At 40.5% G+C, this 27,286-nt stretch overlaps 4 protein-coding genes across 8 annotated transcripts; 3 read left to right on the top strand and 1 right to left on the bottom strand.

The window, feature by feature from the left end:
• Positions 1–21: 21 nt before the first annotated feature.
• Positions 22–1,768, top strand: cunh19orf53 (chromosome unknown C19orf53 homolog). The gene is made up of 3 exons (XM_051385154.1): positions 22–159; positions 1,342–1,397; positions 1,515–1,768. Exons 1-3 carry the CDS (start codon positions 69–71, stop codon positions 1,665–1,667), a joined length of 300 nt encoding a protein of 99 aa, XP_051241114.1. The 5' UTR covers positions 22–68; the 3' UTR covers positions 1,668–1,768.
• A 1,267-nt stretch (positions 1,769–3,035) lies between these two features.
• si:ch211-196h16.12 (regulator of G-protein signaling 5) lies at positions 3,036–7,661 on the bottom strand. Of its 2 annotated transcripts, XM_051385152.1 has the most exons (8): positions 6,885–7,661; positions 6,594–6,635; positions 6,197–6,256; positions 6,044–6,109; positions 5,894–5,950; positions 5,759–5,811; positions 4,450–4,604; positions 3,036–4,313 (listed from the first exon to the last, which is right to left on the bottom strand). In XM_051385152.1, the coding sequence occupies exons 4-8, from the start codon at positions 6,085–6,087 to the stop codon at positions 4,146–4,148; spliced, it is 477 nt and encodes a 158-aa protein (XP_051241112.1). In that variant the 5' UTR covers positions 6,088–6,109; positions 6,197–6,256; positions 6,594–6,635; positions 6,885–7,661; the 3' UTR covers positions 3,036–4,145. The 2 variants fall into 2 exon arrangements, with proteins under 2 accessions (XP_051241112.1, XP_051241111.1); XM_051385151.1 differs by lacking the exons at positions 6,594–6,635; positions 6,885–7,661 and having other exon boundaries at positions 6,197–6,327.
• Positions 7,662–7,847: 186 nt separating this feature from the next.
• On the top strand, positions 7,848–17,496 carry slc25a23a (solute carrier family 25 member 23a). 4 transcript variants are annotated; one of them, XM_051385143.1, is made up of 12 exons: positions 7,848–7,988; positions 9,093–9,309; positions 11,429–11,552; positions 11,691–11,778; positions 12,767–12,878; positions 13,242–13,400; positions 13,575–13,727; positions 14,844–14,957; positions 15,100–15,267; positions 15,349–15,496; positions 16,260–16,442; positions 16,861–17,496. In XM_051385143.1, the coding sequence occupies exons 2-12, from the start codon at positions 9,115–9,117 to the stop codon at positions 16,869–16,871; spliced, it is 1,455 nt and encodes a 484-aa protein (XP_051241103.1). In that variant the 5' UTR covers positions 7,848–7,988; positions 9,093–9,114; the 3' UTR covers positions 16,872–17,496. The 4 variants fall into 4 exon arrangements, with proteins under 4 accessions (XP_051241103.1, XP_051241102.1, XP_051241104.1 ...); XM_051385142.1 differs by having other exon boundaries at positions 16,260–17,496; XM_051385144.1 differs by lacking the exons at positions 7,848–7,988; positions 9,093–9,309; positions 11,429–11,552; positions 11,691–11,778 and having other exon boundaries at positions 12,787–12,878; positions 13,239–13,400; positions 16,260–17,496.
• A 648-nt stretch (positions 17,497–18,144) lies between these two features.
• Positions 18,145–27,270, top strand: khsrp (KH-type splicing regulatory protein). Its single transcript, XM_051385131.1, has 18 exons — positions 18,145–18,391; positions 20,670–20,772; positions 20,853–20,906; positions 20,993–21,029; positions 21,147–21,199; positions 21,301–21,372; positions 21,469–21,526; positions 22,738–22,885; positions 23,052–23,150; positions 23,263–23,433; positions 23,546–23,648; positions 23,970–24,094; positions 24,176–24,472; positions 24,596–24,726; positions 24,837–24,925; positions 25,088–25,294; positions 25,474–25,685; positions 26,360–27,270. The coding sequence occupies exons 1-18, from the start codon at positions 18,302–18,304 to the stop codon at positions 26,366–26,368; spliced, it is 2,058 nt and encodes a 685-aa protein (XP_051241091.1). The 5' UTR covers positions 18,145–18,301; the 3' UTR covers positions 26,369–27,270.
• The last annotated feature ends 16 nt before the right edge of the window (positions 27,271–27,286 follow it).

A 27,286-nucleotide genomic window follows, 5' to 3' on the forward strand; every position in this document is an offset into this window, starting at 1 on the left:
GGATGAAAACCAACATTTAACAACACGAAGAAGAAGAAGCGCGGCCTGTGTACTTCCGGTTAGCAAAGATGGCTCAAGGCTCACAGAAGTTTAAAGCTCAGCGACCAGGAGCCAACAAGAAACACCAACAAAACAAACAGAAAGGGCCGAAGAAAGGAGGTATGGATTTAACAATGTTATTCTTTAAACAGTGAGTTTCTGAAAAATACGTGTTTTTAGTAAAATAACATCAACACGTGACCTGCACGGAAACAGCTGAACACGTTGTTCAGGTGGCTCAAGTCTGAATATATATATTTATTTATATATATTTATCTAATGTACACTATCCAGCAGGAATTATACTGACTAAACAAACACATTGGAAGGCTCAAGGCCAGCGACACAGATACTTTATGAGTTGAACTACTCAGCTCTGCGTTTTGTTTTGGATGTTTGCTAAGAAACATCTGGATACCTGTTTCATGTCTGCTGCAGTGCTTTATTATGTGCGATGGTGTTTTTAATGAGCAAGGTAACGTTAATATGACTCCCTGTCTGACTAATGTAATACTGTTTAACAGATAAAGTTTTTGAAAGATACTGCAGTGAAATTATTCCTCATCTGATACAGAAGTCCTGTAATAGATCTTTACCTCCGTGAAGGTTATGATGTTCAGTTTTTGGTGTTAAATAGTACTGTGTTGTACTGAAAGGTGTTTCTATTAGTCTGTCCACCCTGTTCCTCTCAGTGAGGACATATTAGAGACACCCCTCAGTATTACACTGTACAGTTAAACTACACCACAACCTAGAAAAACTACAGCCTTTATTGCAGGGTGGTTGAACATAAACTGGCTACTTGGTGTGTGTGTGTGTGTGTGTGTGTGTGTGTGTGTGTGTGTGTGTGTTATGGGGTTAAATATTGATCTTGTCTGTTAAGTGATCATAATAAAACAGTTTTTTTATCTCGACAACAATGACATTAATTACAATCACAATTTTCTAAGCAAGAAATGCTCTGATGTAGACAAACAAACCCTGGAGCTGTTGGTGCGGACAAATGAAGTTCCAGTAAATCGATATTGACGATAAAAAATAACTATTAATACGCAAATGATAATATCATACAAATAATCCAGCACCTCTTAAATCATATCTGGTTCTTTCCGTTCTTGCTCTGTGGTTCCCACTCAGTGTAATAGCAGACTATAGAGACAGTATCAAAGTGTAACAAATGATGTTTCAGGCCTGTCTGATTTAAGACCGACAGACAGACCTTCAAAGTGTGTGTCTATTATTTAATTTGATATTTGGCAGCATCGGCAATGTTAGTGATATAGTTTTGTTTTCTTTGTAAAGGAAGGACCATAGCACCAAAAAAGGCTCAGGTGGTTCAACAACAGAAGCTGAAGAAGGTGAGGACTAGTTTGACATGACAGTTTCTCTCAGCCCAGCTCTTTTAGAAATGAATACGTGAGTGATCTTGACCAATTAATTATATTTAACACAACTTCCTCTGCTGTTCCCTGTAGGGCTTAGAGGTTGCCATCAGGAACAAGATTGAGAAGGAGGTGACCCAGAAGGCAAGCTTGTCCCTCCACAAGCCACTGAGTGTGGTTAAAGGGCCTGAAGGTAAAGGTAAAGGCAAGCCAGGAGAACCCCGTCCAGGAACCAGCTCCAAATAGGAGCTGATAGACAACTGAACAGCTACACACCAGAGGATGAATGTTTTGATATTAAAGACTTAGTCATGGGATCACTGAGCCCATGGCTCAGATGTAACATACATGCCAGCTGTCCTGATGTTTTTGATTCATGAATGTTTCAGCTGACTTCAGGCATGTAGAAATAGGTCTTCTTGTACAGATACCAATTATTTCGTTTTTGACTTTACAAAGAAGTGTATAAAATAACAGAAGAGACATTCAGGATATGTTGTTCTTTACTGGACCATGACAATTATATAAACCTTCAGTAGGGGGCACCACATGACTTTACTGACTCATGAAATGTGTTTGCTTTCTGTTGTTTAAAACGTGAAGAAACTTAAGAAACCATCTTGTTATAGGACCTGAAGGGTTTTACCCCCCTAAAATCTGTGTTTGATTCTGACTGTACAGAAAACCGTAATGAGAGTAAACATGAGCGGAAAAGATGCTTGACATAATGTTTGATGATTGATATATTCGATACATGTCAGGGACATCTTCACTTTTACCTGGTCAGCACATACTGGGTATCTTTGTGTTGCTTGCTTCACAAAACTGGGTGTATCAGTTCACTGTGTCAATTCCAACCCAGCTGCGAAAATGCTTACTTATAAGAAGAATGAGTAATAATATAATAATAATAATAAAGTAATCATTGATTACTGTGGAAATTTGCTCATAGTAGCAGAAAAGGTAAAAGGAAAAGCATTTAACTGAAATATAAAGCTTGTACTTGTCAATGTCAAGAATCCTTTGAGATATGTCCATCTCACTCTTCAAATAGATTCCAGCCATCACAGATAATTGTAATATTATTCATGGTATTGAATCCACGGGTTGTGCAGTCTTGCAGCCTAAAACTGATTTTCTTTTCTTTCGGGGGGGGGGATTTTCCAGTCTGTCAAAAAGCTTTATTTCAAATAAAATTTTAAAATCTTGTAGGTAAAATTTAAGAAATAAAGACAGAAACTAACTTTTTTTTAATTAGCTATTCTGTTGCTCATTTGAATGCAATCCTTTTGTAAATGCTGGGTTTTTAAAAAGAAAGATCATTAGTAAGGTGGCTGGCATTTTCCTGTAAAGTCCAGCAATTGACAACTGATTTTATAGAAGATGGGACAGAAGACTTCAGCTAACCAAGGCTCAGAGAAGTGTTGATTCCCACATATATGCCCATATGTTGCTGGTTTATGTGAATTGGCTACATGGACAACCCAGTACTCCGACAGGCAGCCTGTTTGTTGAGTATCAGTGATAAAGAGGCACAAACTGTAAGAGCGTTTACACTGTAGGATTCAGTGGCATTATTTTGAGAGTGGATTAATCTCCACAGAACTGGCCACCTGCAATAGTCAGACCAAGTGTGGTGTTGTAACAAGAGTACTGTAGGAGAGTTGCTGTGGGACTCCTGTTGCGTCAGATTAGAAAAAGATACAAATCGACACAGCAGAACCAGAGGGACCTTGCTTTTTATTTCACACATTTTGCCTTCATTACCCACAATACAACTTGACCAATGACAGTTCGATCAGAGATTCAGGTTTACAGCAGGGCGTAACTTCCCTTAAACTCTTTTTTTTCATTTTCAAATTTGTGGTCTAACTGACGTTGACTTAAGTGACATCACTTGAGGCGGTTGATCACACTTCACGCAGCTCCCTCTGAAGCCACAAAACACTTTGTTCAACTATTTTGTAAAACCTGTGTACAGTTATCCTTTAATGGATGAATTGAATTCAAATAGCCGAACAGCAAGAACAAGAGCAGTGTAACTAGGCAGCCTACTGTAGGTTACCATGGTGATGCACTCTTGCACCATGCTTTAAAGTAAGCCTCTAATATATTGGACTAAAAAGCCAAGGTGAAGCCGTTTAGCTGAGGCGTGACCCGGGTTGTTTGTCTTTAATAAACACTGTCAAAGAAAGTGGACCTGAATTTTCCCACCGACTTAGAAACAGACCAGCAGTGTGACAGCAAGGTGGCCGTGATAAGACTTAACACTGTTTGAACTGTTTTAATGTCAAGTCAACATACACTCTCAAGCAGCCTGTGACCGAGTGTGGCAAACTTCTATATGAAATAATAAGAGTTAATATACAATCATGTGTATGTAAAAAAAGATACAGATGTCATTAAATACCACATACTGAGTTCTCTTTTATGAGGCATTTATTTAAATCCCTTGTAGCTTATGCAGTCCAGAAGTGCAATGTAGTTGAATCTACATTTAATCTTCATAATTGAGGTTTCTATGTGACACTTTTAACAACTCAGTGTCTTAACAACAACAACAACAGCATGCATCATCATACAGTGCACATGGACAGCACGACCAAAAACAATCACAAAACAAGCTAGTTGTTAAAATAATTCGTAAAACACAATCAACATGCTAAGCACAGAGTCATCAGCACTGATTTCTAAAGCAGGCCTGTGGTAATAAAGTGTGTGTGTTTAGAAAGCCCTAATGGTCTCCATGCAGTGAGCAGAGCGCAGGAACCTGGGGAAGGAGTCTTTGGCCATCAAACTGTAGATCCCCTGCTGTGCCTTGTTGAACGTGTCGGCACACAGAGAGTCCATCAGATTTAACAGAGCCTCCCGGGTCTCAGCGTCCAAGTTTACCTGAGGAGGAAACAGATAATCAAAAGAAGCTCTATATCCTCACTGTACACATCAATAAATCCCATTCATCATTTTTTGTCCTTTACAATTTCAATGCTCTGTGTGGCTCTTATATCACACTCTCCTCTCCACCAACCTCCTGCGGGGCGTCAGGGTTGATAAACTGGCTGTAGATGCTACTGGCCTTGGTCTTTGAAGGAGAAACCCTGTACTCCTCACAGGCCAGCCAGAACTTGAGGTTCTCCTCACTGAACTCTGAACGCAGGAACCCACGAAATGCCTGCAGAGCACCTGGGAGAGAGATGAACAAAAGAGAGAGAGGAGAATGAGTCAGAGGAAACTGGGACAAATCAAGAAGAGTCAATGTGACTCAACTGCAGCTCAAGCAACATATTTGACCAAACCTTCAAATCAGAGCCAGAACCTCAAAAATCTACAATAAAATAACTTCTTCCACGTGGCTCTGCCATGGAAAATGTGTGTAAAACGTAGGAAAATTAAAACAATTTCAATGAACATTTTTGAAGTTACACTGCTTAAAGGGATACTGCAGTGGCTTAGTGTTCCATAAAGTTGGGGGACTCACAAGAGGCTTTTTTTTTTTTTTTTAAAAAGGTCAACATCAAAGCAGCACAGGCCAAAATATCCCCTACTAGTCCCTATGATTAGACATAAATACTCTTTCAAACTCCCTGGTGTGTAATACATGCTGTCCGTTCTAGATTTTTAGTCTCTAAGCACAAGCTAAGATAACACTAAGGACATCTTCAGGGTTATTTTCTTGACCAATCTCCTCCACAGCCACAGAAGAATTTATACAACTTTTTACAGGCTGAGTACTTGTCATGATGAGTAATCTGGCTTTTATGTGTAACATTGCCCCTTTATGCCCTTTGTGATTTTCAGCTGTCTGCAGTGAACTGTATGTGGATTTATTTGTATTTTTTTATTTATATCATATTATATGAAATGTGTACAAGAACAATAAAGTATTGTTATAATATAGTGGTGTCATATTCAGTTACTGTTAATGCATGAAGTTACTGTGTAGAGAATGACGTGTATGGAAGAGACACAAGATATGATTATAAAACTAGCTGCAGCGTTTTAATACATACTTATACATGGAAGAATTTTTGAAAAGGGGAAAAAGACGATCAGTAGACCTTTTCAGAGTCGACATTTTAATTTTCATACTAGGAAAATCACAGGTGTTATTACACCATGGTGGCTTTGTTCCATTCAACTGTCCAAGCAGATGATCACAGTGTGACAGTGAACCAGCAGACACAAGACCAGGACCCTGAAACTGAAGCAATGTGATGTATGTATGTATATTTATGCTTTTCCTAGTGTGACATGTCAAAATGTCTGCTGTGTTGGTCAAACGACAAACTGACTTTTAAAGTTGTATAAAAAGAAATGAAAGGAAAAGGCTTTCTTACTTTTGTTGTTTAGCAGAGTTTCCAAGTCCTGAAAAGCTTTTCCATCCTGAACCCTGAGGAGGGAGACACAAACAGTTCAGCTGTCACATGAGTGGATTTACTACATATTTGAAACATGAGTGTCAGTATGTTTACTTGTGCTTGTGGTGCGTCTCAGCCAGATGGCTAAACTTCACCCGCATCTCCTTTGCCCTGAAACACACAAGCACAAGATATCACACACCATCCACAATACACTCTCACTTATTCACATAAAACAACATGATGAGCCGGTTGCATACTTACTTCTCCAGGCATGAGGAGGGCAGAGAGGAGAGCCCCTTACACATTGAGGTGTGTAGTTTGAGTAAACTAGCAAAGGGAAAATGAACAGGTCGAGGTGTATTTGATCGCAGTAGACACTTTCCTCTCAAACTACAGTGTGCTTATATAGTCTACCTGTTTGCTATCTGATATGTCAATCTGTTCCCCTCAGACCAGCAGGTGTAGAGATGGGAGCTGAAAAGAGTTAAAAACAGCTGAATGAGAGAGGTGGTGTACGTGCTCATGGGCCATGTAGCCCTGTCAACAGGAGAGACCAAGCAAGTCAGCACATATAATAGGAAAATTAAAGCAAGGGGACCTCCAGTCTGTGTGTGTGTGTGTGTGTGTGTGTGTGTGTGTGTGTGTGTGTGTGTGTGTGTGTGTGTGTGTGTGTGTGTGTGCGCGCTTGGTCAGGGATCATTAATAGTCTAAAAAGTCAGTCATAAACAAAACCTAGATTGGTCTTTAGAGTGTTTAACACAAGAGAATAAAGTGATGAGGGAGGAGCAGGTGGGCGGGCAAAATCACTCACCTCTGGAGTCAGAGAGCTGCAGGATGGAGTTAATGTTTAATGCTGATGGATGAATACAAAAGAAGACAAAACATCATTTAATATATATAGTATCTCTGCAGGAACAATAATACCATTGTATCTGCCCTCTCCTTTTATTAATCTGTTTTCTCTTTTGTTCTGATTTGTTAATTGCCTGTTTTGTAAATATCTAATGTGGTTCACTGCAGTCAGTGCTTCTCTATTACGGTAAATAACATTCATATATATTCATATATAGGCATATAACGGGGAATGCTTCTTTGTTCTCACCTTAAATCTGAGTTTGTATCTTTGAGATGAAAAACATTGCATTTATGAAATATGCATAGTTTCTTTTCTTCCTTTTTTGGGGGGAGAAGGGGTAGTTGTGCTTTTCGTCAAAAATCTGACAAATTACTTTTCAAAGATGAGTCTTTAATCATGTCTGGAGGGGATTTTTAAGTATAAACGTATAACATAAAATACTCTCCAACAAAAAGTTTCTTAAATTTTTAGTTTTACTTCAACATTTACATTTTTAAGTTGATTATAATGATTTTTTTTGTGTCCATGCAATTTTCTAAGGGGGGAAGCAGTCGTGGAGGCGGTTCCAGGGTCGGGGGTGAAAAGAATGAAAAGGGCACCAGCCTGCTGAAAGTTGTGATGCATTTGTGATGAAACAGCTTATTCAGGGTTAGGATTAGCATCATAGAGGGCACTTCACCACGTTTTGTCCACTGGAAGGGCATCATAGCGCATGTTTAATCTCCCGCAGGGGCATCCAAGAGGGTACTTTTGCAGCGTTTTTCCTCCACCAGTGGGGGGAGTGGGTGCACCTTGGCTTTATGGCCTCAGTAAAGGATTCAGGACATCGGTGGCCTAGTTCTAAAAATCCTGGCTAGACCCTGGGTGAGGATCTTTATTCTGTGTGATGTCAGGAGCAAACACATGTATCTGTACTCAATAATAAAAACGGGGCTATGCTATCTATTAATGGCTGATACAAGCCACAGAGCCAATGCTGTTTAAATCCAGTGTCTGTGGCTCCTGCAGCATGTTAATACCGAGCACATCCTCCACACACACACACACACACACACACACACACACTCGGATCTGACACTTGGCCGTCGGCAGGCTCCACCAGCTGGGGGACGGCGGTGTTTCTCTCGCTTCCTGATTCCTCAGCGAGAGTCGCTGTGACATCTACAAGACGGAGCGATCAATAGTAGTGAACACAGATCCTCTCTGGACCCGCTCAATCCACAGGGGACCTGCTTGTTTGCTGTCAAATCCGGTTCTTGGACGGACGCAGATCCATTAAACAGAGCTCCGGACCCGCTGGTTCCTCTCGAGTCCTGATCCTCTGCATCCGACCATGGGCACAGACATACAGTGAGTCACAAAATGGTCTCGTAGGTTTTATTATTAGACCCTAACAGCGTCCATAGGAGTGCACGGATCGAGTGGTCATAGATCTTAAGGCCTATGGAAGATGTCTGAATAAGTATGAGCGACTTATTTTTATACAGTCAGTGCTTTGCATGCAATGCATTATCAATATATCGGCAATAATTCCACCAAACGTCTCTTATTGCTCAGCTCCCCCCAGAATGTTTGGTAATCCATGAACTCCCACAGACCTTGAAACATCTGAATAATGAGAACAGATGGAGAGAGGGCCACAGGAACGTCTTAACACAAACCAGGACGTGTCCTGTCATGCAAACTGAATTATTCAAACAAGCTTGTTGATTCATCTTGAACAGCAATAAGTGTCTACTGCCCTAATGCCATATGTTTAGACAATATACAAACTAACAGGAACACACAGTATATCCAATGTAATCCATTCAGTTATAATGTAATCTGGAACATAGTCTAAATCAGTGGTTTCCTGACTGAATCCTTCAAGCAAAGCTATGTCTACATGTGACCCCTTATCACTGGTTGTGGAGCAGAAAGTTATATTTTTACTTTATTTAATTTAAATGGTTTTGTGCAGTAGATATACATATGTATCTTTTTTCTTATTTACTCTCCTAAAGGGGGAGTCCTACTACTGTGTATGTGTGATGTAATAAAACAAAAAGATATATTACTGGCATAAACATTAAACAGAAAACATATCTCAACAAACTATATATATATGGTCTGTTGTTAATGTGGACATTGGCCTGGGCTGACAGACCTGGACTAATTGGATTATACCATAAATTATAATCCCTGTCCACCGGTCCTAATCTCTGTCAAGGCTCGAGGCTACATTAGCCAGTAGTAGCGTAATTCACTGGAATATCAAACCAAACTGTCAGTGGTGGAGCTGCATTATGGCTAAAGTAGATGCCAGGTTTTGATAAGGAAGAGGAACATTTGGAAAGAAAAATGTCACCTTTTAATCCTTTTTATGAGTTCAACAGTGTTATAGAGTTGCAATGCTAAATCTGTGAAGTACTCCTTCAGTGGATCCTCAAAATCAATATCCCTGTATCCCATCAGCTGACTCTGACTGACACCAGTTATGGGACCCCAACGGACTTGGTTCCCCAGGGCACGCTGCCAGGACAGCGAATCTTCTGATCCAGACCAGGAGAGGGAGAAGCTTTGGGCTGAGCTGTTTGATCAGCTGGACCTCAACAAAGATGGACATGTCGATATCCTTGAACTGCGGACAGGACTGGCAGGCCGAGGGATTTCCAAAGGCTCCCTGGAGAGGGTGAGACAGCAGGACACCTGAATCCCTCACACAGTGCACACACATACAGTTTACATACAGAGAGTTTATAGGGATTTTCTTCTCTAATAATAAATCGGAGAAGCCAATGATCTCTCCTCCACATTAAACATCCAGTGAAGGCCATGAGATCCTTTGTATTTTTCATCATGTAGAACTTCCTTGATCAGTGTAACTACAGTATATGTAGGTGAGGCAGTTGTATCGGGGCCAGCTGCTGTCCAGGGCCCATAACGGACCGCTCGTATCAGCACCGCTGCTATAATCTTGACTGACGTGAGCTGGACCTACATCATATGCAGCCAATCAGTTTACATGTTAACAGTAGCCAATGTAATAAGATGAAACACTTTCATACACAAACATTTTATTGACTCATACCTCTGTACATTTATGTTGTACAATAATCAATCTACAGGCTGTGTGCAGACATGAAACATTTTGCCAATAATGTCAATGTGGTGCGGCGTCACTGATTATAATCATTTTTCATATGTGCCATTGTGCTGTGTCATTAAAAGGATCATGATTTCATATGTGTGAATGTGCACTGTCACCAGTTAAGCTTTAATCTATCACAGTGCTCCGACACTAATCTGGTCAAGCAGTCTAGTCTATCACTGTTATCTTTTACTATTATCACTACTTTCTATAGCACAGCTTTAACTCAGGTGTCATCTGTGCATTTTGCTGTTACTGGTCTTTTTAAAGCTGCATGCTTTAACTTCTTTAATTCGCCACTGACATTACATCAGGTTATGTCTGATTGTGATGGCTTTGATCCTCTTGCATTGGGGCCCGGCGCTGACTCGTTATGCCGCTGTCCTTGATCTTAATGATCTGCCTGCTGTTTGTGCAACAGCAGAAACCAAGGACATCAACAGCATAACTTTATTATGAATACACACAGGGTGTCTCTCACCTCTCAGTCTGTCTTTGACTGTTTGTGTGTGTGGATCACCAAGAAGACTCACTGTCACTTTCTGCCATGCTGCCTCTCTCTCCCTCTTCTGTGTGTGTATGTGAACATATATTACTCATGTTGTGGGAACATAAACATGTTTACACAGCCACATTGTGAGGACTCGCCTCCGTTTTGGCGACAAAATGCAGGTCCCCGCAACATACATAATTAGATTTTTGACTTTTAGGTTTAGGGTATGAGTTGTTGTCTTTGACTGTGTCTGTGTGTGTGTGTGTGTGTGTGTGTGTGTGTGTGTGTGTGTGTGTGTGTTGCACATGTAAAGGGCAGCATGCTGTCTATTTTGGTACAAGGAGCAGGACTTTGTAAGATGAGAATGATAACCTTTCTCTCAGTCCTACACTTCATATCTTTTCACATATGGATCATTGTCATCGTTGAGTGTCAACCTTTTCTTCTGTACCATTTCTCATTGGTTGTGTCATTTTAGTCATTCTTACTGTCTCGTTTTTTCACCACCTTTATTATGGGTAGTTTTATAGCCTGGGTCCACTTTTACAAAGGATTTCACTAATGGGACAGGACCATAGTAGAAAATTTTTTCAGTATAATAAATGATATTCTGATCATATGAAAAACAGACTGTATGCCTTCAATACATATTTAAAATATAACTATTTACACTGTAAAATTAATAATTAATGAATTGTTAATTAATAAAACCTTCAGAAACATTCTTATAAACAAATCCCACAAATGCAAAGCTACCATCAATGAGATTTTTTGTAACATTTGAATGTGTTGTATAGTTCAACAGACAAATTAGTTAAATTAATATAGTTTGGTCATTCCTTGACTACACAACATGTTGTAGCTTTATTTGTCCGACAGATGGCAAGGTAGAGGAGTATTTAAAGACTACAAACCTAGAGTGCAATCTTGATCTTGTGGTATTTCACGGCTGTCAACTCTATTGTATTTCCACCAATAGGCTGAACTTATGCAGTTGTGCAGAATTAAGAATAAAGGGATAAAGGGATATCAGGGTTTCAGACTGTAATTTAAAAGTATTTGTTGCACTGGGGTTTACAAGCTAGCTTCTGGCTAACAGGACTGAATATCTGCCAACTGCCCAGACATTTGTTTATTATTGCCTGTCCTGGCTGTCTGTGTTTTCAGCTCGTGAAGGCTGGGGACACCAACCAGGATGGAGTACTGGACTTTGAAGAGTTTACGCAGTATCTTCGCACCCATGAAAAAGAGCTCAAAATCATGTTTCGTAACCTGGACAGGAACAATGACGGTCTGTAGCAGCCCACAGCACACAGTTTAAATAATAATTTATAGCAATATTACTTTAAAACATTTATATTGATATGATTTGAAAATGTTCTCCATACTGTAATTTCTCTCTCTGTGTGTGACTGGTGGATCTTTGCAGGTCACATAGATGCAGCAGAGATCCAGCACTCTCTGCACACTATCGGTGTGAACATTAGCCTTCAGGATGCCACCAGGATTTTGCAAAGGTCTGTTAACAGTATGTTGATGTCTGATATCACATATATGTATAAAACCTTGGCTTGCATGTTAACAACTCTCATCACTGAAACTTTGTAATATAGTGGACTGCTCTCAACTGAACTATCGTGCATAGTAGTTCAGAAACACGTTTATACAAACAATGAAAGGCTAAAGGATTAGCTCAAATTGAGAATCCAGATTTCAGCAGCAAATTGTAAGCTTTACCATGTTGCACAGTCACACCAACAGCCAAGATACAATTCAGTCCTTTTCCTGTCTTGTGAAGTAACAAAACTGAAGACAAAAAATTCCACTTCCCCCTAAAACTGGTCTCTAAGTGCACTGACTAAATGATTACTTGTTGGAGTCAATCAAAGATTTTGAACTGATTTAGTGAGTTTAGATGGCTGGTTAAACATCCTACATCTGAGCTTTGCATCCTGATACATTAAAGTTTCACTGTCTAGATTACATCTGTCTAGAAGAGGTTTTGGGATGATGGCAGAACTTGTAGTTGCTCTGATAATCAACGCCTGGATGATTATTTCCATCTGATATTCCTCTTTATGCATGTTTCCTGTTCATCCCTTCTCAAATAAGAAAATCTGTTGAAATAATGACAGTTACGTTGTCTATTGCTGTTGCTTTGGTGCATTGCACTTTTTCATAAGAGAAAATAATAGCTTTCACAACTTTCTGGCACTTAGGATTTTTGGAATGCACCTTAAGAGTTCAGTATTGGTACTTTTACTTTGAGAAGTTGCTGCATTTCCTACATGCATTGTCTTTAAAATAGCTTTAGTTTTGCACATTAATTTCCTCTGTTAGCTTAGGTGTGTTCTCATACTACTACTACCAAGGCATTAAAGGTTTCTTCACGTCTATCTTTAAACATGAGCAAATTATTGATTCCTACCCTCTGTAAGTCAGTGGGTGCCTTAATGATTCTACTTTATATGAATTTCAGAACTTTTGTGTTTATGTGTCACTCAGAATTGACAAAGACGGTACCATGACCATTGACTGGAACGAGTGGAGAGATTATTTCCTGTTTAACCCTCTCAGTAACATGGAGGATGTGGCACGCTACTGGAAACGTTCAATGGTGAGATCACACACACTTGAACAAGAACAGCATTGTGTTAACATCTAAATAACAACGTGGTTGAGTTAAACATCAGTTGCTTAGAGGATCTGTTAAGTAAGTTATGCTTTCGATTAAACGCACATTGTTTGAAGTACTTTCAGTCATCCATAGCCAGCAACGAAACATGAAATTTAACAATAAATGAAATCAATTACATATTGTGCAACAAAGAAAAAAATGTATTTTAAGAGGAAATTTCCCCCCGATTTGAACCTCTGACTGACCGACAGGCATCGCCTTTTTGATGTTCCAACTCTTTTCTTTCTTCCTCTCTCCCCTTTATTATCATAATCCTCATTCCAACCACCACGGGTCCAGTAGATGTTGGATATAGGTGAGCAACTAACCGTCCCAGATGAATTTTCTGAAGAGGAGAAGAAGTCTGGTTATGTGTGGCGGCAGCTGATGGCTGGAGCCATTGCTGGGTCTGTATCTCGGACTGGAACTGCTCCCTTAGACCGCCTCAAAGTCTTCCGACAGGTCAGTCAGTTATGAGTTCATCTCTTAGATCAGTCTAAACAAAATGATCATTCACGTGTCACTGCCTATGTGTGAGTTTTCTTTTTGTCTTTGGTTTGTGACAGAGAGCTTTGAAATGAACCTTCAGTCAGCCATTACTGCTTTACACTAAGTGTTCCTATCTGACTCTGCCAGGTTCACGGTTCCACTGATTTTACAGGGAATGTGCGGAGCACTTTTCAGTACATGGTGAAAGAAGGAGGATTGCGGTCGTTGTGGAGAGGAAATGGAATCAATGTTCTTAAAATTGCCCCAGAAACTGCAATCAAATTCACAGCTTATGAACAGGTGGAGTAGACTTGAGACCTCCCTTATTGTTTTGGTTTTTTGGAACCTCTGAACATCCATTCATCTTTGAATTCCCATATGTCTTTAAGGCATCTATAATGATTTCTCATTCTCTTTCGAATATTTCAAAAAAAACATTCTCTTTACTACTTGTCCATTCATCAAATGTTTAAAGGAATAATTGTCTGTACACTAAATACAAAGCTATCCGGCAGCAGATAATTAGCATAGCTTAGCATGAAGACTGGAAACACAGGGAAACACTGGCTGGACTATTTCTTGGGGTTTCTGAAAGTTGCTTGGCAACCTCATGGCGATGACAAGACTCCAAGGAAACTAATAAAAGGAAGGATGGATCATTACATCTTAACAACACTGTTCTAATGCTGTTTGACTTTGTGGGAGATTTATAGAGAAGCACACCAAAACCCAACAAATGTATGTCGTATGACCTTTGATGAAGGAATGCCTCTACCAAATGAAAGAAGCATAGCATTACATTAACATAACTTGCATGGAGACTCCTGAAATATTAACTAAGTAACAACACACCGAAATGCTGCTGCCTCCATCACCCAGATTAATAACCTGTGAAACTGAGAGGGGAGAGAGGAAGGAGTGTTCACCAATGTACGTTCAGGCGCTACACAGTGACAATATGACCTTTCCTTGTTTTCTAGTTGCCTTGCAGGTCTGCAGAAAGTCACTCCTCCCAGTCAAGAAATAGTATGACACATAACACCCTGTAAACCCACACTGTGATGTTTTTTTCACTTTGGTTTTTGTATCAATTAAACAAATGGAATATAATGTGTTAATTATTCCTCTTTAGCTGTGCTGGTAGGTATATTTTGTTACCTTTGGACAGAGCTAAGCTAGCTGTGTCCCCATGTTTCCAGTCTTTATGCTAAGCTAAGCTAACTGGCTGCTGGCTATAGCATCATGTTTATCGTACTGAAGAGAGTGGTATTCTCATCTGTCAAACAAATACGTCTGTTTCCCAAAATGTAGCAACAGTGCATCTATTTTCCATCAATTCTATAAAATCATTTGTGGGTTTTAAATTATGTTTACTTTACTTACTTTATTCTTTCTTTGCTCTGTAACTCTGCATAGATCAAGCATGTGATGCGTGGCGGTAATGAGAGTAGAAATCTGAGGGTTACTGAGAGGTTTCTTGCCGGCTGTTTGGCTGGTGCCATAGCTCAGACAGCCATCTACCCAATGGAGGTAATATCAGGGTAATAATATTCACACATAGAAACATTCATATTGTTTCAAGAAAATACACTTTTCTGCATGAAATGACTGATACCTTTTCTCTTTCTGTTCCTCCTTGTTGTTTTTCCTTTTCTCTTCCTTTTCCCCACAGGTGCTGAAGACCCGTCTCACACTAAGGAAAACAGGCCAATACTCAGGAATAGCAGACTGTGCAAAACAGATCATACAGAGGGAGGGTGTCTCAGCCTTCTACAAGGGCTATTTACCCAACATGCTGAGTATTGTGCCTTACGCTGGCATAGACCTGGCTGTCTATGAGGTCAGAGAGACATGAAAGCACACAGCTTTCACAGTATGTCTCCTTAGCATTTACCTTAGTCTCACTACCTCTATTCCACAGACTCTGAAGTTTTCCTGGCTGAACAGGAACAGAGGTTTGGCTGACCCAGGGGTTATGGTACTGGTCGGCTGCGGTGCTGTTTCCAGCACCTGTGGACAGTTGGCAAGTTACCCGCTGGCACTGATCCGCACCCGGATGCAGGCACAAGGTCAGGATAACGATGGTCATACTAATATAGATACAGATGGGTGGCAAATTACAGGTAAAAACCATCAGAATGTGTCTTAGTGTAAGCTTCAGTGCTCTTTGTGATAGATACTCATAGTCCTTGAATAGTACTCCAAAAGATATTTCCTCATTTTATGGTAACAAACATTAGCTCCTACACACTGTCGGCACTTGAGGTAAATTTATTGAATTGCTTCATTTCTCTACAGCAACCTTCAGCAGTCATTTGTATTACTTTTTTTCCCCCCTACGCACCGTCTCAACACAGGTGCGTTCACTTTTCTTGTAAAGATGAGGAACCATCCAACAACCCCTCTTGTGCATTTGTTATATTTCTCCACAAATACGTTCATGTTTTTCCTTCAATTCATCACCCATCTGTATGTGCAAGGAAGCATGCTAATTTAGCAAACCCGAGCACTATAAAACTATGAGTAAAGGTATATACTGTAACTTACTGCTGACTGTTTTCCAAAGCATTCTAGTTGCTAGATTGACTTCATACCTCCTTGTGAGCCATTGGTTTACATACATAAATTAAGAAAAGGAATTGTGTCCTGAGTGAAGGTTTCTTTTATCAAACTACCATTTCTGAGGTCTCAATGCATTATATGCTTTGGAAAATAGCTGGCAGTAATGTAATTGCAGGTCTTTTGTCTTTATTAGCACCAGGTGTCACCAGAGTCTTGTGTAGTGAGAGACCAGAATGTATCAGTGAAGCTCTTATTTTTCTCTCCCCTCAGCTTTAGTGAAGGGATCCCCTAAACTCTCCATGTCGACGTTACTCTACAACATCGTGACCCAGGAGGGGCTGGCCGGACTTTATCGAGGAATTTCCCCTAACCTGCTGAAAGTCATCCCTGCTGTCAGCGTGTCCTACGTCGTCTACGAATACACAAGGATAGTCCTGGGAGTGGACATTGAGGGTAGGAGAGGCGGGAAAGGGAAGGGGTAGAAAAAGGTTAAATGGTTTGGGGTGGCTTTCAACTACAAGCACGAACAAATCTGTTGGCAATGCATGAGGAACTGGGCCTTGGCTCGTGATGAATACATGGTCCTGTGATCACAGGTCTTGAGCTTGCAGGATGGGGATGATAGGATGGAAAATAAACCATGCAGCTCACATTTGGAGGAGCTCACCTGAACTGGCAGCTGCTGTGATGAGTTTCACGTGTGATATATTGCAGTGCAATGCATGTCAGCAGTTGTGTGAAAGTTAATAAACTAGCCTCCTGCTACTGCATTGACTTTGACAGATGAAGACGAGCATGAACTTGCCTGAGAACAAACAGAACCAAACTTGGGAGCCATGTTACATTCCTACAGCATTATCTTTTCTCCTAGGTGATGTATAGAGAAGATAAAGGATTGATAGGAGGACTGATCCAATTTCCGGTTCTGTAAGTGAGGGGACCCTGAAGTCGCTGCACACAGGTGGAGTTACAGAGTCAGGACTTTGATTGACTCATCTTAAACCAATGTTACAAATACTAAAGTACAGAAATAATTACAAAACAACAACAGAAAACTACTGAACTGAAGCACAACAAAGGACTTTATATTTTACAGTAGTGAAACTGACACAGCCATATCAAGCAAGTAGGACCCTCAATAACCTCTCTTGTAAAATTCTTATGTTTTATAAGTCTTCCTGTTCAGAGAGGTGTGTTTGTGTCCTTTTTTCTAATGTTTGAAACACACTACTGGGTCCAGTGCCACATAGTATTTTCATAAACTGTATGTATATACACTATGGTAAAGAGTTTGTCTGTATCATGAAACAATAACAAATGAGATTTAATGCCAATGAACATTTTGAATGTATCAGTATTTATTATAGAATATGCTAATAAACCCATGCATTGGGCTGCTTTTGTTAAATAAATGCCATTAAGCTTTTTTTCTGTAGAACTGAAATGTTGAGAATTGGTAGCTTTCCATAAACCCGACAGCCTAATAAACTCACTGCACTAATACTCAGCAATTTGTCCTTATGAGCTTCAACCCTGTTGCCTTTAGTTGCCATGCAACAGTACCTAAGAACATTGTCACTAATTACTCTTGTCCATTCAGTAAAGTTTCACTGAATAGCTCTGGCAGTGCAGTATAATAATTATGCAAGCAAGGGGAACTATAACGCCAAAAGGGACCGCTCATGTCCGTCTCATGGTTTCCCAACAAATAATTTAATATGATGTTTTTTTAGAAATCTTTCTTTCCTCTGTCAAAGTGTTAAATAAACAAATAAATGTTGATTGGCTAAAGGGACACATGCCTTATTTATAAGTTAGCTGTGTTGACCTTGCTTCCTCTTGCCTTACAATAACACGATGTATTATTATTATTATTATTATTATTATTAAAGATAAAATGCATTGTCTCCGCATGAAACCCTTATCCACTGTTTTTAACATGTTTTTACAACTGCGAGTTCTATTTTTCCACCTTAGATGTTAAAAAATATATTTCCTATTGTAAAATAGTTTATAAATATATAATGTACACATCATGTACACCTCCAGCCCAGGAGGTGGCGGTGTGTTTCCTTTATAACACTGGCCGTCAACACCCCGCGCTACAAGGAAGAAGAGGAAGAAGAAGACCCGGCTGTTCAAGGTTCGTTGATTGGTTATTTTAAGTAGGGAAGTTTGCCGGCGTGGTAGGCAGCCTCACTCACATTGGTGTCCTCCGTACGCTCCTGTTTAGCCTTCCCGCTTCTGCGCAGCTCGACCCGGCCAAAGCTATTCAGCCTGCCCCCTGTGTCTATTTGCCCCTTGTGAGCAGCATGTCTGATTACGGCGCTCTGCCGACAAACGGAGTCGGCGCTGGGATGAAAAACGACGCTTTTGCAGATGCTGTACAACGAGCTAGACAGGTAAAGATAAACCGAGAGCTCGACTACCAGAGGAGACAGCCGGCGAGACAGTTAGCTGCCGGGAAACTGAAGCTAGCTTAATTACCCGTGACGTTAGCCTTAGTTAACTAGCTACTAGCTTGCTAGCCAGCGAGCTAGTAGCTAGTAGCTAGTAGCTAGTAGCAGTGCCATTCATTTGTCTTAACACGCTGACCGGGTCGACTGATCGGCTGAAAACGATGGTGGATTGAACAGCGGCAGCAATGTAGGTCACTGTTTCATGTACATAAAAGGATTTGGTCGACAGCGGGGACCGCGGGTTGGTTAAACGGACTAGCTGGTTGAGCTGTGTTAGCTATGTTAGTTATTATAGTTAATGGTAGGATGGTAATTTATCTTCTACCTCCTCAATGTGGGAAACTCCATTTTAGAGCAAATGGACAATTAACTAACATTGTCGAGGCATTTTAATGTCTGCAGACGAGCTCCACCGACTCTCTTATTGTGCTGTATTCATAACTAGTATGAAATGGACGAAAGTAAGTTAGTGACTTAAATTAAATGAGATTTTCCTCTCACGGTCAGTGGTGAGAGAGTGAAACTGCCTTACAGGTCTTTGTATTTAGGGCAGCACGACTAATGGTTCGCGTTGTTGATTAATCTATCGAGTTTTTATTCTATCTGTAAAATAGAAAACTGAAACTAAAGCATGTTTGGCCACGTTTGCTTTTTTGTTTAATTTACAAACAAAAAATGTTGTAGATTGTTTTGTTTTTTTTGTCTATTGAGTAATCAATTAATTGTTTCAGCTTTTAATAAAGGTCTTTACTCGTGTAGAAATTAAAGTGGGATTCAAGCAATTCAGGATTGCACTTCCATTAAGTTGAGGCACTTGTGAGGAAAAATAAAAAAAGAGGAGATGTGAATGCAGGGTCAGGGCTCAAAACTAAGGATGTCCCAAAAAATAGGACCTGAGATACAAAGATGGTGTGTGGGAGAGTAAAGCAATGTATCATTAGCAATAAGATTACTACATTCATCAATCAGTATTGTATTCCTATGTTATTTGATGTTAACCCAAGGTTACTTTATTTGTACCCACAGGTAGATTTAGTCTGCTGTAAAAGATGACCAAATTATACAACAACAACTCAGGCAATAGATAAACATAATACAACCATGATAAATTATAAAAGGAAAAAGATAAGTGCTCCAGGCTCTAAAAATCAGGACTTTTAAAGAGAGATCAATTTTAAATGAACGCTATGCCTTGCTGTAGAAGCAGCTTCCCTCCGGGGCCAAAAATAAAGTGGAAAGTTAAAGTTGCGTCATGGATACATATCGTTTTCATTGTTAGGTGTGCAAATTTGAAAAATGTGAGGTGGCACCAGCATGTGCTTTACGCCAAATGTCACATGCTTACACCCACAAAATCAGACGTAGAAAGGTCTCACCCTCTCCTGTCCCCTCGCTCCCCTTTCTCTAGATCTCTGGATTAGCGTGTTCCTATCAATGTAAATATGTAAATTGTTCGTTTGACCTTTTAACTCATTCTCTCTCCGGATCTCTGGATTAGGGTGATCCTATAGCGAATATGTAAATAGTTTCTGATCCTTCCCTCCCTTTTTGTAGATTTAAACAAGAAATCGTTTTACTTCAAATATATGATGTCTCTGTAGTGAGTTTGTGATTATTTATTTGCATCATCGTGTACCAATCAGAAACTGTTTACAGTGATGCAGTTAGAAATAACTAAGAAAAATGTACTCAACCAGTGACTAAAAGAATAACTGATGGCCAAAACATCTAGGGTGGTTCTTCAAATTCAGATATAAGTGCAGTGTATGTAGGGAACAAAGAGCAGAACTTCTATGGTGGTACCGAGTGATGCAAGTTACTGAAACAAAATGATTAATTATTAGGAGTTTCATTTGGGACTATAGTTAAGTATGGGAAAACTAAAGGTAGAATGTGGGACAGTTCATTTTGAGCCCAGGTCAAGCCTCAAAGACTAGACCCTGCATTTCCCATGATGCAAATGAATGCCATTGCTAGACCCTCCCTGTCTAGTAAATGCCCGTGTCTTTCAAACTCAACAGCTCACACAAAGGCTTTCCGTTCTAAATTTGTGGTCTTTAGGCCCAGATGACCTCGTCAGTGTAGTGCTCATGAGTAAATTGATCTTCATGCATCATAACGTCTGTTGTTGAGATTCTCCAGCCAAAACCTGGGTCCCTGAGAGTTCATCACTGTTTTGGGGACGTATAGCAGAACCTTTATCCAGTGTTTGTCTTTCTAGATTGCGGCTAAAATCGGTGGAGACGGTGTTCCCTCAGTGAGCAACAACGGAGGTGCTGAGAGCTATCCATTCGCAGCACAGAAACGATCCCTGGAAGAAGCAGGTTAAAAATCAGCACAAACGAACACATTGTCAGCATTTGTTTCTCTACATTGTAAGACTCACGCTTTCTTCTGTTTTCAGATGAACCCGATGCTAAGAAGGTAGCATCACAGAGCGAAATAGATTCAGCATTGTGTACGTTAAATACACACATTGATCCAATTGCAAGCACTCGCTCTGCTCAGTTTCCAGCCTCTCACCACTTGTTCCTTCTCTTACAGCTATTGGAGCTCAGCTAGCTGCTCTGTCCCAACAAAGGTACAGGTTTATTTTTAGTGTTTCTTTTACTGGACATTTTGGGGGCTTGTGGTTGTGACAGAGACAATATCCTTTTTATGTATACATTTTTTTAATTTTTTTTATTTGCGCCACCAGGCCCTCCACAATGACAGAAGAGTACAGGGTGCCCGATGGCATGGTTGGTCTAAGTGAGTACATGCACATACATTTAAACCATAGACATGATGCTTGAGTTGCTGCGTTAAGTGATCAACCTAACATCTAAACCTCTTTGCTGTTGTCTTCAAAGTCATTGGCCGAGGAGGTGAACAGATTAACAAAATACAACAAGATTCTGGCTGCAAGGTCCAGATTGCGCACGGTGAGCTATGTGCTAAGCCCAGAATTACTAAGTCCAAATGTAATGGCTTTTCCAGTTGCTCTTGGATTGATACATATTTTTTTAATTCATTCACAGACAGTGCTGGTCTTTCAGAAAGAAGTGTTTCTCTGACCGGGTCACCAGATGCTGTACAGTAAGTTGGTGTTCATATTTAAAACAATGCAACTATTCCACTCTGTTTGGTTTGTGGGGACTTTTTGTTCATGGATGTCTAGCAGCTTGGCTCAAAGATGAAGAAATAACCCTATTCAGCTTCTCCAGAGGTTTATCGGCTGGTTTAAAGTTTATTAAGAAAGCGTAGTTCTCGCTTAAACCTGATTTTACCTATTATGCTCACTTCCAGCTCTATATTCTTAGACTCCACTAGAGTAGGTTTGCATGATTCATGCTTAAATAACAACTTTATTTATCTTAATCTTATCTTGCCCTTCATGCAGCCTCTGTTTGTCCTCTGTTTGAAACAAGCTGTCTCTAACTATAACTTCATTCACTAATTTTAGTGGACTGGATCATATATTATGGAATAAATATTTTCTTGTTTTCCCTCTGATTTTCTCTGGCTGCTCTGCTTCAACTTTCAGTGATTTTTTTTTTTTAATTTTTTTTCTTCAGAGTTTACTAATGGAAGTATAGCTACTTGTTAGCAGGTAGGTACTTTAGCTGCTAACTGTAGCCGCTGTTATCTGGTTAGCATGCAGCTAACTTAGCCATCCTATTAGGTGACTTTGGCAGACTGAGTTCTCATAGCACTCAACAGTGTTGGTGTTTAACCTTACATCACTTGTACAGGAGCTTTGGACCTAGTGGCTAGCTAATCACAACAAGTAAGGTGAATACGTCCACCAGTAAACTCCTTAAATCTCCAAAAGTTGAAAGAGGAAAAAAAACATAGAAAATATGCAACTTTAACTCACAACCAAAAAGAGCGCTTTTGCAAGACATACAAAAACTTGAAGGGTAGTCCCTGACTCCTGAGCACTTTGACAGATAAAGCATGTCTCTCTACTTTTGTGGGTATGCTCAGCCGTGCTCTGCCCCATAAATAACTGGTGGGTGGAAGTCCGTGGTGGTTAACGGCTCACCTCAGGGCACAGGGGAAAAAAAATGTTAGGATTTCCGTTTTGTTTAACTTGTCAGAATAATTGTTAAAATTTGTTGGGTTAGGTTAGTTTCTGCCTTCTGAAAGGACATACTGCTTGATCCCCTAGACATCCATGAATTGAGCCAAAGGCTTCTTGCACTGCCTGTAATAAGTTGGAATAGTGCAAACCATTAACTAAATTGCTTGTATGCCCTGTCATTCAATAATTTCATCACCCTTCTTTCATTTGAATTTGCTTCCAGGAGAGCCAAGGCACTTATCGATGACATAGTGTCAAGGGGTCATGAGTCAACCAATGGGCAGTCAGGTTCCATGCAGGAGATGATCATCCCTGCGGGCAAGGCCGGCCTTATTATAGGCAAAGGAGGAGAGACCATCAAACAGTTACAGGTAAGAATCACATGGTACCTTTTTGATATAACTCTTTAGTCACTCAATTTAGTGTTTCTACTGTACAAATATTAGAAAGAAGCTGTTAATCAAAAGTCTTTGCCTGATTTTTAGTTTCACTTATGAGGTGTAATCAGTGTAACATTACTCTCCTGCAAAATATTAGGAGCGGGCTGGAGTTAAAATGATTCTCATTCAAGATGGATCCCAGCCACCCAACATTGATAAACCCCTACGCATCATTGGAGACCCCTTCAAAGTGCAGGTACTCTTTAAGCACTGTCAAAGGTTCTGGCTAAGTGGGACATGTTTTCTGCCCCTGTTTACCCTTCAAATCATCATATCTTCCTTGTGTTGCTTTTTTTAATTTTTTTTAGCAAGCTAAGGAGATGGTCAATGAGATTCTACGAGACAGGGATCATGCTGGTTTTGGAGACCGGAGTGAATATGGATCAAGGATGGGGGGAGGAGGAGGAGGCGGAGGTGGTGGCGGTGGCGGCGGCGGCATAGGTGGTGGCGGCATAGGCGGTGGTGGCGGTGGCATCGATGTAAGTAATCCTTTTTGTTAAATACAAAAGTTACGAGTGATGCATATATTTAAAAACATTTATAAAATGAATGGATGAGACTCAACTACTTTTTGTTTTTGTAATTCTGCAGATAGCTGTGCCTCGCCATTCTGTGGGAGTTGTAATTGGCCGAAGTGGGGAGATGATCAAGAAGATCCAGAGCGATGCTGGAGTGAAGATACAGTTTAAACCAGGTGAGCTCTCTACTTGCAGGAATATTATCATGTTTTACCATTTAGGTGGCAGGAAACATACTTTTAATTTTGTTGTATTTAGCTTACTGTAGTTATCTTAATTGTGCTGTATTTCCAGTGTCTTTTACATCTGAAGCTAGGTAAAATTGCAGCTACTATAATATTGACCAGGTATGAAGAAATATGGATCCATAAGACTTTAAAAGTCAGTCATCTGGACTGATGGAAATTCTCCTCTTTACAGTTGATCCTTTTGATTTCAGTCCCCGTACAAACCTCTGCCAATAATAAACGTGCCTGTCCCTTTGTCATCCCTTACAGATGATGGTACAGGTCCTGATAAAATAGCCCATATTATGGGTCCACCAGACCAGTGTGAGCATGCTGCCTCAATCATCACTGACCTGCTACAGAGCATCCGTGCCAGAGAGGAGGGTGGACAGGGGGTAGGTACAAGGTGTTGATGACAGAAACAGAGCCTTGCTGTTGAACAGTTAAACCTAATGTGAGGTATGTTATCTCCACAGGGTCCCTCAGGTCCTGGTGCAGGGATGCCGCCTGGTGGGCGAGGACGGGGTAGAGGCCAGGGCAACTGGGGTCCTCCAGGAGGAGAGATGACTTTCTCAATTCCTGCCCACAAATGTGGGCTTGTCATCGGCAGAGGAGGAGAGAATGTCAAATCCATCAACCAACAGACCGGTGCATTTGTGGAGATATCTCGTCAGCCTCCGCCAAATGGAGACCCGAACTTCAAGCTGTTCACCATCCGAGGGTCCCCCCAACAGATTGATCATGCGAAGCAGCTTATAGAAGAGAAGATTGAGGTACGTTCAAGTGACTCACAGAGCAAAGAGAGAAACTGTTCAAACCTGTTACACAGTTAAAAAAAGAGAACACACACTCTTGGCTGATTCTAAGTTTGAATGGCTTCTTCCTGTTTTCTCCAGGCTCCGTTGTGTCCAGTGGGGGGCGGTGGTGGTCCTGGTCCTGGTCCAGGAGGCCCAGGAGGCCCAGGTGGTCCAATGGGTCCCTATAATCCCAACCCTTATAATGCAGGGCCTCCTGGTGGTGCTCCTCAGTAAGTACAATCCAGAAATAATGACACTTGAATGCAGGAATTTTAATTTTTCCTTCAAGACAGAATATTATAAAAAAGCGTTTTTTAAATGGTGCTGTCCTCCTCTCCAGTGGTGCCGCACCTGGTGGCCCCCAGTTTTGTCCTCAGGGTTGGGGAAACACCTATCAGCAGTGGCAAGCCCCAAGTCCACATGACCCTAGTAAGTCCCTTTATTCTTCCCAACTTTTCTGTTTCTGTACTTAACACCTAAAATTATTATTTTTTTAATCTTGTATGGAACTCTGTAAATGGTTTCAGGTATGTAAGTGTATTCTTCTAAATAAGTCTTTATTCATTCTATTTTTCTTCCTCCCGTCATAAGGTAAGGCAGCGGCAGACCCAAATGCAGCATGGGCAGCCTACTATGCACAGTATTATGGCCAACAGCCAGGGGGTGCCATGGCAGCCCAGACTCCAGGAGCCCCTGCAGCTGCATCACCAGGGGATCAGAGCCAAGCAGCACAGGCCTCTGGGGGTCAGCCAGACTACACTAAAGCCTGGGAGGAGTACTACAAAAAGATGGGCATGAGTAAGTGGGATCTACTGTGAGGTTTAGACTACAAGGTTATCTCTGGGGAAATGAATTGAGTATTGCTTGTGTTACATTAAGTACTATTGGTATTGGAATTATTACTATTAAATGAATCAGTCACACTGGTGTTGGTTGTATACTGTGAAATAAAGGAGTGTATGACTGTGTTTCTCCAGCCCAGCCAGCTGGAGGGGCAGCAGCTGCTCCAGGTGCAGCAGCAACTGCCACAGCAGTGGCCGCAGCAGCCGCAGGAGGAGGGGGGGCTGCAGCTGGAGGCCAGCAGGACTACAGCGCAGCCTGGGCCGAATACTACAGACAGCAGGCTGCCTACTATGGACAGGGAGGACAGGCACCTGGACAGGCACCTGGTCCACAGCAAGGACAACAGGTAATACATCCACAACCAGAGTCCAAAATTAACCTTGTAGCTGCCAAGGTCTAGTGAGCTAAAAACAATTATCTGCCAATAACAAGGGACGTCACAAGAACTGAAACTTGGGTACCAAGTCGATGCCAAAATTCTGAAAACTTGACAGTGCTAATATTCAGTACTCGGTACTATGGGGCAGCATTTTTGCCTGGATGCAGGTCAGGTTCCCTGACTGTTTTGTGTCTTTTTTGTGATTTTTAGAGTGGGATATTGTGAGTTATTTGTTGTTTTAATCACTTGCATTGTTTCTTTCTTTCTATATAATCCTTATTGGTGAACTATGGAACATGAGGATTGTAGTAAAATGACTGTAGCTTAGAGAAGCATCCAGGCAGTCAACAAATGGATGGATATCACTTTGTGTACAGGCCGTTTAACTAGCCACCATTTCTGTTGGTTTGACTCGTTCAGTTCAATCAGATCTTTACATTGTACAACAGTAGCAAAGTTTAAGAACATGCAAAAACCTAATTTAAAGTGTGACACTAAGAGTACTGTTTGGCAGTTGACAGTTTATTATCTGCCATGAAATATTGGGTCTATTCATATACTCTACACACACCATATGAGCCAGAATTTTCACATTACTCTACAAAGCAAAGACTAAACAATAAATATTTGTCTCATTTCAGGCCCAGTAAACGACGGACTTGGACGGTTGCGATGGCTCTCTGGACTTGTTTGTTCTTTTCTATCAAGAGATTTCCTTTTTGGCTTTAATCGGACAAGACCATGGTTTACTCATCCACCTCGACATTTTCTATTCCAACATTGTTGTTTGGGTTTTTTTTTTAAAGTCAAAATTGTAGAAAGGAAAAAGGGAACACATTTTGCCCATGCATTGAACAAAGCACTAAATAACTACTTGGGTTATAATTCAGTTTGCCCCTGAATCAGTTTTCACCTCACCCACACCTTGGTAGACATCCGATCCTTTTTTAAAATGTGAAATAATAAGCATCTTTGCTTGCAAGCTAGCACAACAACACCATCTCAACACTGACTTACGTTTAAGTAGTTTTTCCCCATCAATTTCCTGAGGGTAAAAAAACAGTCTAGCAGTATTTTGAATATATTCAGAAATTATGTTTGTAAGAAAAAAATACAGAAATGTGGGTCTCTTTTTTTTCTTTTTCTTGGTCTTTTTTTTTTTAAACTTCATTTTTAAAAACATTCCCAGTGTTTAAGTTGCAGGTGTATTTCTACCTGCTATTATGATTTCTTAGTTTTAATTTTATTCATTGTAATTATTTTCTGTAAGGGGGGGGGTCGTGTGTCTGTATACAGTGTATGCTACTGAACAGAAAAATGTGTGAAAGTTGGCTGTAATAAGGCACTAAACTGTCCTACAGTATGTAGGCTGGTTGTGTGTGCATGTATGTGTTTGTGTGCTTGCCTGCCCTCGATTTAATTTCATTATTGTTGGAGATTTTTTTTTTTTTGTTCCGATAGGTTCCGTTACTGTATGCTGATTTTTTTTTTTTTTTTTAATGTTATTTTTTACAGCTTGTTTTTAAATACTTAAATAAAAACATTCAAATTACCAGTTTCTTTTCTTT

Source organism: Dicentrarchus labrax, unplaced genomic scaffold (genome assembly GCF_905237075.1).
Source record: "Dicentrarchus labrax unplaced genomic scaffold, dlabrax2021, whole genome shotgun sequence".
NCBI lineage: Eukaryota > Metazoa > Chordata > Actinopteri > Moronidae > Dicentrarchus > Dicentrarchus labrax.

Bases quoted from the DNA above. Each gene is read 5' to 3' on its own strand.
- cunh19orf53 (XM_051385154.1), top strand. From the start codon at position 69: ATGGCTCAAGGCTCACAGAAGTTTAAAGCTCAGCGACCAGGAGCCAAC. The intron at 160-1,341 runs GTATGGATTTAA...TTCTTTGTAAAG, and splicing joins GAAAGGGCCGAAGAAAGGAG to GAAGGACCATAGCACCAAAA. The intron at 1,398-1,514 runs GTGAGGACTAGT...TGTTCCCTGTAG, and splicing joins AACAACAGAAGCTGAAGAAG to GGCTTAGAGGTTGCCATCAG.
- si:ch211-196h16.12 (XM_051385151.1), bottom strand. From the start codon at position 6,306: ATGAGCACGTACACCACCTCTCTCATTCAGCTGTTTTTAACTCTTTTC. The intron at 5,812-5,893 runs GTAAACATACTG...CTCCCTCCTCAG, and splicing joins GAGACGCACCACAAGCACAA to GGTTCAGGATGGAAAAGCTT. The intron at 4,314-4,449 runs GTTGGTGGAGAG...TTTCCTCCTCAG, and splicing joins ACCCTGACGCCCCGCAGGAG to GTAAACTTGGACGCTGAGAC.
- khsrp (XM_051385131.1), top strand. From the start codon at position 18,302: ATGTCTGATTACGGCGCTCTGCCGACAAACGGAGTCGGCGCTGGGATG. The intron at 20,773-20,852 runs GTTAAAAATCAG...TTCTGTTTTCAG, and splicing joins ACGATCCCTGGAAGAAGCAG to ATGAACCCGATGCTAAGAAG. The intron at 24,727-24,836 runs GTAAGTACAATC...CCTCCTCTCCAG, and splicing joins CCTCCTGGTGGTGCTCCTCA to TGGTGCCGCACCTGGTGGCC.
- slc25a23a (XM_051385142.1), top strand. From the start codon at position 9,115: ATGGGACCCCAACGGACTTGGTTCCCCAGGGCACGCTGCCAGGACAGC. The intron at 15,268-15,348 runs GTCAGAGAGACA...TCTATTCCACAG, and splicing joins TAGACCTGGCTGTCTATGAG to ACTCTGAAGTTTTCCTGGCT. The intron at 15,497-16,259 runs GTCAGGATAACG...CTCTCCCCTCAG, and splicing joins CACCCGGATGCAGGCACAAG to CTTTAGTGAAGGGATCCCCT.